This window comes from Vicia villosa, linkage group LG5 (genome assembly GCF_029867415.1).
Source record: "Vicia villosa cultivar HV-30 ecotype Madison, WI linkage group LG5, Vvil1.0, whole genome shotgun sequence".
Lineage (NCBI taxonomy): Eukaryota > Viridiplantae > Streptophyta > Magnoliopsida > Fabales > Fabaceae > Vicia > Vicia villosa.
Window position 1 is genome coordinate 135,276,809 of NC_081184.1, and position 12,469 is coordinate 135,289,277.

At 30.2% G+C, this 12,469-nt stretch overlaps 1 protein-coding gene and 1 long non-coding RNA gene across 2 annotated transcripts; both read left to right on the plus strand.

The window, feature by feature from the left end:
• The first annotated feature begins 3,557 nt into the window (after positions 1-3,557).
• On the plus strand, positions 3,558-8,863 carry LOC131602616 (uncharacterized). The gene is made up of 4 exons (XR_009284115.1): positions 3,558-3,807; positions 5,723-6,445; positions 7,193-7,283; positions 8,177-8,863. It is a non-coding gene; the product is annotated as an uncharacterized LOC131602616 (long non-coding RNA).
• Positions 8,864-9,722: 859 nt separating this feature from the next.
• On the plus strand, positions 9,723-12,083 carry LOC131602617 (zinc transporter 11-like). The gene is made up of 3 exons (XM_058874774.1): positions 9,723-10,283; positions 11,298-11,344; positions 11,437-12,083. Exons 1-3 carry the CDS (start codon positions 9,809-9,811, stop codon positions 11,965-11,967), a joined length of 1,053 nt encoding a protein of 350 aa, XP_058730757.1. The 5' UTR covers positions 9,723-9,808; the 3' UTR covers positions 11,968-12,083.
• The last annotated feature ends 386 nt before the right edge of the window (positions 12,084-12,469 follow it).

A 12,469-nucleotide genomic window follows, 5' to 3' on the forward strand; every position in this document is an offset into this window, starting at 1 on the left:
GGAATTGTACAAAAACGATTTCCATTCATCTCCCTCTTAGAATTCTACAAAATCCTTCAAAAGCAAGATGTTAATCTCTTAGAATACATTAGTCTGGATATATGACTTTATTTTTTTACCTGCTAATGTCTTAGAATACATATACAATCAATATCATAAAGTAAAATTGATGGTTACCTCTAAACTTTTCTCTATAAATTATAGGAGGAGCTGCTCCAATTTAGTTTCATGTTTATGAAGGATAAAAAAATTGTAATACTACGTACTTACTATACATTTGTTAGGGATTTTTATTCTTTACAACAAATTTTCATTAAAAATAATTTAATTTAGTTTTATATCTCACTCAATCTTATTGAATAGGTCTATATTAAAACGGGTTTTAGTTTATAACTTAAAGACCCCTTAATATTTATGATATATTTTAATTAATGTTAAAAATATGTAAATTGAAATTACACATACTTCTTTAATTCTAAAGTTCATTTTTCTTATATTGCAACAAGCCATAAGACATGTCAATTGAGTACACCAATAAAATACAATCACATATCAAAGTTCTATAACACAATAATTTTTTATAAATGAATATTTTACATGGACAATAACAATAGGTGAATACACAAAAATCACAAGATCATTTTGGCCCTATAAAAATGGAATGGATTTAATAAATTAAGTATGATTTTTTATAAATTTATCTTAAAAAAATATCATAAATTAAAAGAAAATAATTATATTTAATATTATGACTTAATACAAGAAAAAAATACTTAACTCCTTCTAATAAGAATTTCTGATGATTAATTTTGATTTCAAACTAATAGATAAAAAATATTTATTTAATTTTTGATGTAAATTATCTTAAAATAATTGGAATATTCTTACATTACCAAAATATAATATGGTATAATAATTTGCGATGTAAATTATCTCAAATTTGTTTTTGATTTAGAGTGTCAATTTTATAGGCAACAATAATTTGCTTCTATAAAAATTGTTTCAATCAATTAAGTATGATTTCTTTTATAAATTTTTTAAGCAAAAATATCATATACCTGATAAAAAATGATATATATTATTATTACATGATACAAATAAAAATAAAATTGACATGAAAAAATGTTAGTATTTATTTATGATAAGATGTTAACATTTATTCTAAAAGTTGATACATATATTTGTTTTTATTAAAAAACATGAGAAAATTATGATTGATGAATAAACAAATTTTTTTATGAAAGACACAAATTTAAAACAAAAGACCAAGATATCAACTATTATATATTTATTTACTATTTATTAAAATATTATATATAAGTAGTGTACATCCTCATATTTAATTCTTTAAAAAAAACTTTTAATATATTTAATTGAAAAAAAATGGGTATATGAATTTCACGGGAGAGTTTAAAATAGGGATTGGAATTTTCTCACGTAAAATTTCAAAAGGAAGGATAAGATTTCACGGGAGAGTTTGACTACGATTCTCTCATATAAAAATTTCACAAAAAATAAAGTGTCTTCATGGTTCGGAGGACCATCTTAAATTCCAATAAATTAAATATATGATTCACTGAAGTTCAATGGAGAGTTAAAAAAGATTAGGATTTGATTTAATTCATAAATTAAATATGATTTTTCAATTTATTTATTTCAATCTAAAAACAATCATTATTTCTTTTACATGCTACAAGTTTTTCAATCAATTCCAATATCTAAAAGTAATCATTACGGTTAATTAATCATAAAAAAGTGAAATTTATATAACTCTCTACCTTCCATACAATATCAACAAATATATAGTACCTTGACATAATTCAAATTCAAATAGAGGAATCAATATAAAATAATTGTAAATAAACATACAAAAAAGATTTTGTATAGAATTAAAAATTAAAAATTAAATGCATATAACACCTTTTAATACGCATTATTGTATTTTTCCCATTGAAAATAGTTGACATTACTTCTAATTTATATTCATTTCTTTAATAGCTATAAAAAAAATATTTGACATTAATTCTAATTTATATTCATTTCATTAAATATATCAAATATAAAGTAAGAGTTGGTATATAAATCTTTTTCTGTCAAGATTATAAATAAAATTATACGTTATTTTTTATTTAATAAATGTTCTATTTTTGTTATTGGATATGCAATTTGAATTAAATATTTTTGCTGTTTTTATTTCATTACATTAGTATTTTTGATTCGGTATGAGTAGCTAACACAAATATGAGAATTTAACGACATATATGTGATAAGTAACATTAATATTAATAGGGTTTTTCTAACCTATGCAACATTGCATAGGATAAGTGCAATTAATACATTATTTTCTTTTGAAAAACAATCTTTTATATTTTCTCTCTCCCAATCAACATAAATAATAATTAATATGGTAATTTATATTTAAAAAAGTGGTGTATTAATTGTCTCTTATCCTATGCAACGTTGAATAGGTTAGAAAAACTCATATTAATAATATACATCTTTTGTACAAAATTTTCTTTGGTAAATCAAATTAAATATATATTTAAAGTTAAATAATGAGATTTAAATGTGTTGCATTGAATTATAATACGTCATTTCATTATTTTTTGTTTCTTGACTTATATAGATGTTATAATTTTTTTTGCAATTTTTTATTTTGATAATTTGAATTTGCAATTTGAATCATGCTCATAAAAAGGCGGGTAGACATACTAGGGGTGGGAGCCTATAAAAATTGTTGATAATGTGCGTCTGCGGAAAAAAAGGCGGGTAGACATACTAGGGGTGGGAGCCCATAAAAATTGTTGATAATGATAGTACATAATAACTACATTATTTCAATTTTTATTTATTTTTTTACTTTTTATCAAGAACAATATTTTTTCAGAGTTAAAATTGTAATCAACAATAATAATTAATTATCTCTAATATTATTTTAATTTTTATCCAACATAAATATCATCATTGAAAACAACTACAAATTGATAAATTAAATTAATATTGATATGATAATCATCGTTGAAGAAATTATTTCGCTTAATTAATATATATTTTAATATAATTCTTTAACCATAACCATATTATATTTATTTAATATTTATACCGACTTTACGTGACCCGTGCGGGCGCACGGGTCCTTTACTAGTATAGAGATTAAAGGTAGTGCACTGACAGTGTAAAAAAGTTTTACACTGTCATCTAATAGGGAGGGATGAATGTGCCATGTCATTAAAGTTTTTTTAAATAAAAAAATGTTTTAATTGAATGCATGGTGGTGATTGGTTGACAGTGTAAAAATATTTTACACTGTCAGTGCATGACCTCTTTTGTCTTATATATATTTAATTTTTCAACTTATATTTTAATAATAAGTATGATAGTTTTTAAAAAATAAATTATAAAAAAAAATAGGTATGAAAGTTTTTAAAAAATAAAATTAAGAAACTTTAAAAAAATTGGGCTAAGAATCGAACCCAGAGTTTGTATTTAATTGCACTAAGTAACTACCACTAAGACACTTCATTAAATTGTAGTTTTCCATATTGTAACTACTCAAATTATGTTTACTCTGCTGATATTGTAATTCTTGAAACAACATTGTTCCTGCAACGTTACTTTGCTCAACAAAATTACTCAACTCCAAACACAATTCAAAAACCTAAAAATCAATTGGTCTTCGCCGCAACCTCGCCATAGCCGTAGCCCGTTCCTCGGAGTCCCATCATCGCATCTTCGCCGGTGTTCTGTTGCCGCAACCTCGCCGGAGCCTAGCGTTGTCGTCTTCTTCATCTTCACACTTCTACTCAGGTATTCTCTTGACATTAGATACACTTCGTTCCTCAGAGTCCCATCACCGCATCTTCACACTTTAATACAGTTAATAAGAAATACCAGTGCTATCAAGTTATGGTTTAAGCTAAAAATCAATTGAAATCATGAATGTTACAAGAGTTTCAGTTTCCATAGCTAGGGTTTCAATGTGCATAAACATTTACTCTCAATGATCCTGATTTTGTACATGGTGTCTCTTCTTTAAATTGAACTTTATATTGATCCATGGCAGGTTTTGTTCCTGTTTTGCTGAATTGGTAATATTGTTTCTTTCTCATCCTATTCATTTCTGAAATTAGATGATTTTAAGTTAGATTGAGTATAAACTTAGGTGATTTTTGTAAACAAGGTGTTTGTTGAAATGCCACAATGAGTTTACTTATGTTGATTTTGAATATAACTCGATTATAATTTTCGTGCTATGAATTCTCGTAAGATTAGACTCAGAGTTGGAAGTTGTACTGCTTATACATGTTTGGTGAAATTCAAACCTTGTGATCCTTTTGAAACTTGGAATTATGGGATTGAGTTGCAATGGGTGTCTCCTAAATCATAATCTGTAGGTTCAATAAAGAGTACATTGAATTCAACAACTTGAAAATACAGAGATGAGTGACTTGTAATGTGCTATATTAATGCATTGAAAAAGACAGAAAATTATATTGTAACTAACCTATGCTATTCTGTTTCAGTTAGAGGTCTGTATAAGGCTCATAGGATATACTATACTAGGGCTGGACAACGGTCGGTTTGGGTTGGATTCGGGCCCAAATATGAGATCCAACACAAACCGCGGTTCCTTTTGCCAGGTCCAATTCCGACCATTAAAATTTCGGTTTTTATCGGTTTCGGTTAAACCGGTTTTACGGATTGTTTGGGTGGGTTAGTCGGTTTACTGGGCTAGCAAAAATATTGGCCCATTTAAAGAAATTCAAAAAACATTTTTTGTAAAATATTTTACAAACGCAAAATTGAAATGGTACAGAACATCAATACAAAATTATTAAATTCTACAATAATTTTTAGTTTACATACATCCATAACTAAACTCAGAACAATACATTTAAAAAAAAATCAGAGCAATACATATAAAAAACTCAGATATTATCAAGATCCATCTTCAGGACTCCAAGTGCAACCAAGATCCAACTTCTATCCTTTCCAACTAAAAGTAGTCACCTTTGATGGGTTTGGAAGAGAACACAAACACATGAAGAAACACAGATAGAACAAGTTGCAGAGAAGATGAAAATAGAAATAAAGAGAGAGGGGTACCGATTGGGAGTTGAAACGAAGACTAATTTGAAAAAAAGGATGTAGAGAAGATGAAGAGGATGAATTTGTGGCAAGGTGGTGCTTGATGATGCAAACAAGATGCAGAGAGGACGACGGCGGCGGTATAGAGGAAGAAACGAAACCCTAGTAAAGAATGAAATTAAGTGAATTCTGAATGTAAAAGGGTTTTGTTTTGTGGTGTTTTTATTTTGGGCCAAGTTAAATGAATGATCCAGATTAAATCTAGTCTATTAGAACTAAACCTCAAAAAATAATAGATAAGAAGTTACTACGTCGGTCGGTTTTTGGATTTCTTTGGGCCTAAATTTATTATCCGAATCCGACCAATTTAATCCATTTAAACCCATACACAGCCAAACCGGTAACCCGATAAACCGGTTAACCCGAACCGTGGCTCAGCGGACCTCATGGATAGGTCGGATTGGACCGGTTTCCAAAATTTTGTCCAGCCCTATACTATACTTTGCTGATTTGGCATAATTAGAACACCGAGGGAACTGCATCAATTTGAGAACTATGCTATTTTGTTTCAGTTAATTCAATTAAACAATTTTAGTAAAAAATATTGTAACTAAACTATGCTATTCTGTTTCAGTTAATTCATCTCTGGTTGGAACTAATCTTGTTGTTCAAAGGATCCTCACTTCACCACTTCGTACAAAAAATCGGTATGATAGAAGGCGAGCTCATGCTCAGACAGCCGGAATTGAATGTATAAAAGTTACAAGGTAAGCTCCTGCATGACAGTATGGTTAATTGGAACAATTTATACAACAAATATGTCTTAGCCTTGCCATGAGGTTCCAGCTGCGCGATAAGTAATTCAGTTACTACAAAAATGGAAGAAATTGAAGGAAGCTCTCAGACAGTTATTTACCCTTACTTGGCAAAAGTGATTGGAAGATGAAAGCAACCAATAGTAGTCATGACACCTAATGATGCTAGGCCACGAAGGGTTCATTCCCATTGTTCCGCAAAGTGGAGATCAAACATACCTCCATTTGTGTTATGGACGAAGTCAACTCTGAGGAGGTTTCCTCCTAATGGAAAAGCGGGAAAGTAAAGAAACAAACAATATAGTTGGTGGCAGACTGTCCGTGGCCCAAAGACACCATTGCTTCTAATAAATTTAAATTCTCAAATAACAACCCAGTTTTTAGAATACCTTGGTCTTTGAATTACTGTAAAAAAATCGGAACCTTTCTTCCAAGAAATGGATCCAAATCTGCAACGGGAATGGTCCTTCAACGACTTTGAGATCGGAAAGCCACTCGGAAAAGGGAAGTTCGGCTGAGTCTACGTCACCAGAGAAATTAAGGTACCCAGTTCTCCCATGTTTTATTTTTTTCAAGTACCAGAAAAATTCAATTGTTCAGAGGGATCCAATACATGTTTGTACTAATTTTGAACTTGTTTTTAACTAGAGTTGTGAAATGAAATAAGAATATGAAGTTTGTCTTTCCTTCTTAACCTTTTCCTTGTTACTGGAATGAAATGAGAAATGAGAAATTTGGTTAAGCAACTGAAGAGATTGATTGGTTAATGATGATGATGCATAGTATAGTGATAATGTTTATGTATAATACCATGTAGTTTCAATTCTAACTTGAGTTTTGTTGTGAAGTTACTCTAGAAAATAGAGTAGTTTTCAAGTTTTATTGTGAAGTTTTTTTAACTACTTTTGATTTTAAATCAATGCTTATAGTTGTTCTCCTAACAAACTACTGGTACAACAAAACACTTTTGCTTGTTAGAATGCATGATTCATGTTGAATGCTAAATGAATATTCTGAATGAATTACATATTATTATTTTTAATCATTTTTCCCAAGAGTTACAGTGCTGCTGCAAGCTTTCTTATAGCAAGGATTGTCTAATAATGAAATGGTAGGAAGTAGAAACTTGATATAAATCATGCATGATAGATCATAGATCAGAAGGTTATTGATGATTACTATTGTTTTTGAGCTTCTCAACTTCCTTTTTATGTGTGTGCGCTTTCACGGTGTTGTTTATTTGTTCATTTGGAAGTACAAATTATAACAGTTATGATACATATGCACAGATGAAAACAACTGCCATTTGGGTGGATCTAATATGCTAGTGTAGGCTTCTCCAAGCAGCTATAAGCAACTTTTCATTATTAGTATTAAAAGGTAAGTATTTAATCAAGTATACAATTATTTAGTTGAATGATACTTTGTAGGTTTCTTTTATACTAGATTTATGTCTTACATGAAATTCTCCATGGGAAAACAATTAAAATATTAATCAAGAATGATAAATATTTAGGAAACATGTACATAAAATATTCTTAAAATCAAATTCAAAGAAAACTGTAGACTTATATTTCATAAGTTAGTTATTGAACTATAAGCTTTCATCAACCATCAAAATTTAGATTTACAAATCAACTATTGGTATCCTATCCTAGTGGAGAAAATGCAGCTCCCCTATTCTCTAAACTGGACTGCTCATGGTATATGAATAATTCCCAAACCCAATGACTAAGTTCTATTAAAACCTAAATCTTAACTCACATTTTCACAAACTCAAACCAAAGATCACAACAATCACTAAACTATGAAATTCAGAGCACTAAACACCTTTACATTTCTCTTCATATTATCTTTTCTATTTGCACATAAACCACTTGTATATTACAGTGCCCTATATATTTATACTTTTTGTTCCTGTCTTATCATGACAGACATATTTTTCCAAGGAAATGGGCCAAGCCCCTTCTTAATCTTAATAGTGAGTGGTCAAAACTATAAAAACATGTTAGTACATGGTTCTGAAAATCTCATTCACTTAATGACTATAAAAATCCTTGCCTAATACTTGGTTCTGTTTTTCTTTTGTTTTGATAGTAGTTAGATTTGCATGTTTTCTCATGGACCACACTCCTTGTTGAATTGAAACTATGACTGGTTTACTTATTCGATTGTTGAATTGAAACTATAACTGGTTTACTTATTCGATAGATAAAGATTTTCATATTTTGTATGAGTCCCCTACTAAGATTTGTTGCACTCTAACTTTTCAGGTTTTGCATTCCCTTGAATTCTTTCAAACTATGCCTCCAAAAAAGTCCAAGAAGAAGAATATATCTTCTCAACATGAAGTCACTCAACCTTTGACCGATATCTTCCTACTCGAACAAGAAGTCCTATAGTTTACAACTCTTCTTTATATAGTAATTCGACAATTTTGATTTGTACTTTTTTTCTTCTTTTTGACTTGGTTGTAATTTGGATTGTTTTTTCTTTTTAACTTGATTGACAAATGATTAGTAATAGGTTGGTTTTTTTAGCCATTTTTAAAAATGTGACTGTGTAAGTACTTGTTACTAACTTTGAAATCTATTTTATAGTAACTTATTGTTCTATAAATTTGAATTTCATTTTAAATTATAATTTTATTTTTATATTATGGTTATTTTAATATGTAATTTATAATGTTTTAAAAATTTAATAAAATAAAAATAATTTAATTTGAGATAGAAAGTACCTGCGGATTTACCTGCGGAACTTCCTGCCGAATGTATTACCACGAAGGTTTTAGCTGGGGACAAATAACCGCAGGAAAATCCGCAGGTAACGTGTTTCCTGCGGAAATTTAGCTAAAATCCGCAGAAAATTCGAGTATTTCTAGTAGTGAATACATGATGGTTTGAACAAGATTTGATGACAAAATAAAACAATACAAAAATTTCAAATTTGAGAAAAGAAAAAAAAAGAGAGGGGAGAAGTTTTATAAATTAAATGAAATATCCAAATTTTAAAATTCAAACACTTAAAAAAAACAAGTTTTAAATTCTAAAATCGAATGACATTTGAATTTTTGAAAGCCTTCTATTCTAAGAGATAGAAAGTGTGGAAAAAGCAATGTCCAAATAGTTATACCCCTATTGATTTGATGAATACACAGCTCATATTATGCAAAGTTCAATTGAACTCTCATTTTTTTATAAACTTTTTTTATTTTATGCCTAACCCGTAAAGACTTATTTATCAAATTAGGTGTTTTTGCCATAGACACAAAAGTTCTTTTGATCAAGCCTTCTAGAGTTATTAGACTCTCACTTTGATAACTTTTACATTTTTATTCTTTTCAAAACTACACATCACACAAAATAAATTCTAGATATGGATAGGATCCCTAATCAACGTGGGTTGTACAAATTTTGTAGTACAACAAACTACAAAGACCTTTTCTCTCCAAATAGGTTGGAATTTTCAACTTGCAAGTTGCAACCAACCCACACCCACCAATAGGCCAATGTAGTACATTTTGTCTCTGTCACAATAACTCACCATTAATTTGTACTACACATTTAGAAATCATACCCCAATTCACCAAACATTAAATTAATTAATAATTTATAAAAATAATAATTTTACTTAAATTAAAAATAAATAATAAGAAAATTTCAAATTCATCTCTTCTAATAAATTTACAACAAAAATATATACTCGTTATAAATACATATAAATTACATGACATTTTTTTATATTTTTTAATTGATAATTATGTAGAGATATAATTTGCGATCCACAATAATTTTATTATATGAGTTGTATACTCTTTAGATTCATTAAGATTCTTTCTATTTTTCTATTTAAACCCCTCCTTGATATCCGCACCACACCAAACACATTTTGTTCTTTTCTTACCAATGTCTTTTACTATTCGCACCTTCTTCTTATTATGTCTTCTCCTTCTTCTCTTCTTCCTCTCTGTTTCCGCACACAGTGGCCATGATGATGACTCCGACGCCGACGCCGACGCAGACTCCGACGCCGGAGCTCCCCCCAACCTCCGTTCAAAATCCTTAATCCTCGCAAAAGTTTGGTGTTTAATCGTGATCTTCTTCGCCACTTTCATTGCCGGTGTATCTCCTTACGTATTGAGATGGAACGAAGCGTTTTTGATTCTGGGGACACAGTTTGCTGGAGGAGTGTTTTTGGGAACTGCTTTGATGCATTTTCTGAGTGATGCAAACGAGACGTTTGGTGATTTGACTGATAAGGAATACCCTTTTGCGTTCATGCTGGCTTGTGCTGGTTATTTGATTACCATGCTTGCTGATTGTGTTATTTCTTCGCTTTTGGAGAAGCCTCATCATGCTGCTGCTGACGTTGAAGGTCAAGGTTAGTGCTTTTTAGATTTAATTGTTTCTTTATTTGGTCCTGTTTGTTTAATTAAGTGATTATAGGATATACTCTTGTATAAGTGCTTATTTTATAAACTATTGAGTTTAATTTTTATGAAGTTGTGTACAAGTCAGAATTCTGTATTATTGACTAAAGTGTTACTAAAGTGTTAAATTATGAATAAAGGATTAAGTTATTGAATTATAAGCGGTCTCTAAAGTGTTACTAGTAGATAAGTTCAAATAAGTCGATCTAAATAGGTTATTTGTGTTTCAAGGATGAAGTGATTATGGGGTTTCTATATTAGTCTTTAAGTTGTTTCGTTTTTGTGGAATTTGTTATAAGGTTATTGGTAGTTGAGTGTCATTATGATTATTTATGGTGATATAGTGAGTTAGAAGGATCAGTGATTGACTTGACATTAGACTTTTCTAAGACTTGTGCTGTACATGATATTTGTGGACCTAGATTAACAACCGCGTATTCACGTTCACGTCGCGATATGGAAACATTAGTTAAATCATTTTCCAACAAAAATCAATTAAGTTTGCAAAATTTAATAGTGTAATTGATAAAGGAATTATGAAGATGAGGCGGCTCATATTCTTACTTTGTCAACTCAAATTTCTTTAAAACAATACTCAAAATATGAATCATGCGATCTTTCATCAATCGACTGAGATTCATGTCTTCATCCAATTCTAGTATTTGCAGTCTTATCATGTGAATTTGGAATTTGTGTTGTAGAAAACTCCCGCAATCATCATAATCATCTTGATTAGAATAGAAACTCGATATATGAACCATCAGATGACAGTTCTTCTTCTAATGACTGAGATAAATGTTTGACTCTATCAAATCCTTTTCATTATACTACAGCATAGTACACATTTCGAGTTTGTCATTATTATCTCAAGACATAGACATCACAAATATGAATCTGAATTTGAATATATCCATCAGATTCACCTTATCTAACACAACGCTACTTTTTTTGGGTGCAAATTGCAGGGGCAGAAAAAGAAAGCAATGGTGTTACTTCTCAGTCACAATATCAGGTTACACATTTATGTCTTCATAACAAAGTCATAAATTTTATACCCCTATCATCGCTTACTGAACTGTAGTTTCTATTTTTCTGTGGTAACAGGGTTCTGCTAGCACCAACGATCGCGATCATGCATCTGCTAGTTCAATTGAAGATACCGTATACATATTCATTTACGTATACATAATTGCCCTTTGTGCTCATTCTGTTTTCGAGGGATTAGCAATCGGAGTTTCCAAGACAAGAGCAGACGCTTGGAAAGCTTTATGGACAATCTGTTTGCACAAGATATTTGCCGCAATTGCAATGGGTATTGCGCTCCTTAGAATGGTTCCTAATCGGCCTCTACTATCATGTGCAGCCTATGCTTTCGCCTTTGCAATCTCTAGTCCAATTGGTGTCGCCATTGGAATTGTATTAGATTCCACAACACAGGGTAACGTGGCCGATTGGATTTTCGCTATATCTATGGGCTTAGCTTGTGGTGTGTTTATTTATGTTTCCATAAATCATCTGTTTTCAAAGGGTTATGTGGCTCACAAGCCTACAAAGGTTGATACACCCTATATGAAGTTTCTTGCAGTGTCGTTCGGAATAGGAGTTATAGCTGTTGTTATGATATGGGATACTTAAGAAGATCAATTTTTGCCATAATGTTCTATTCAGGACCGTGTTTCAAAAACAAGAGGCATAATAGTCACAATTATAGGTTGAATCTACGATAAGTTTTCTTAGTCTTTTGTTTCTAATTGTTTATTATACTTGTGATTTAATATAAGCATTAGCTTTGTAAGATAGACTAGAGAATTTGTTCATAAGGATGATTTTTAGTTCAATGATATATTACCAATGCTATGTTTGGTTTTGCTGCAAGAATGAGTGGTCAATCTCTTGTCCTGAATCCCATTTTACACTAGTTTTTGTGTCGAAAACAAAAACGAAAGTTTGAGCAACCTGCATTGTGAACGTGATTATCTATTTTTCTAAGCATGCACTTAATTTTCTCATTATTATACATTTCATAAAAGTGATTCAAAATATTTGTGACCATTTTGCCTTCATGATTCTACAATAGTTTAATCATGTAGGTGAAATTAGCAGTTTTCTAGTTGGTTGAAGGATTTGAAACTTCAAT

Excerpts from the sequence above, each read along its gene's own strand:
- LOC131602617 (XM_058874774.1), top strand. The coding sequence starts at position 9,809 with ATGTCTTTTACTATTCGCACCTTCTTCTTATTATGTCTTCTCCTTCTT. Across the intron at positions 10,284-11,297 it reads TGCTGACGTTGAAGGTCAAG|GGGCAGAAAAAGAAAGCAAT; the intron begins GTTAGTGCTTTT and ends TGCAAATTGCAG. Across the intron at positions 11,345-11,436 it reads CTTCTCAGTCACAATATCAG|GGTTCTGCTAGCACCAACGA; the intron begins GTTACACATTTA and ends CTGTGGTAACAG.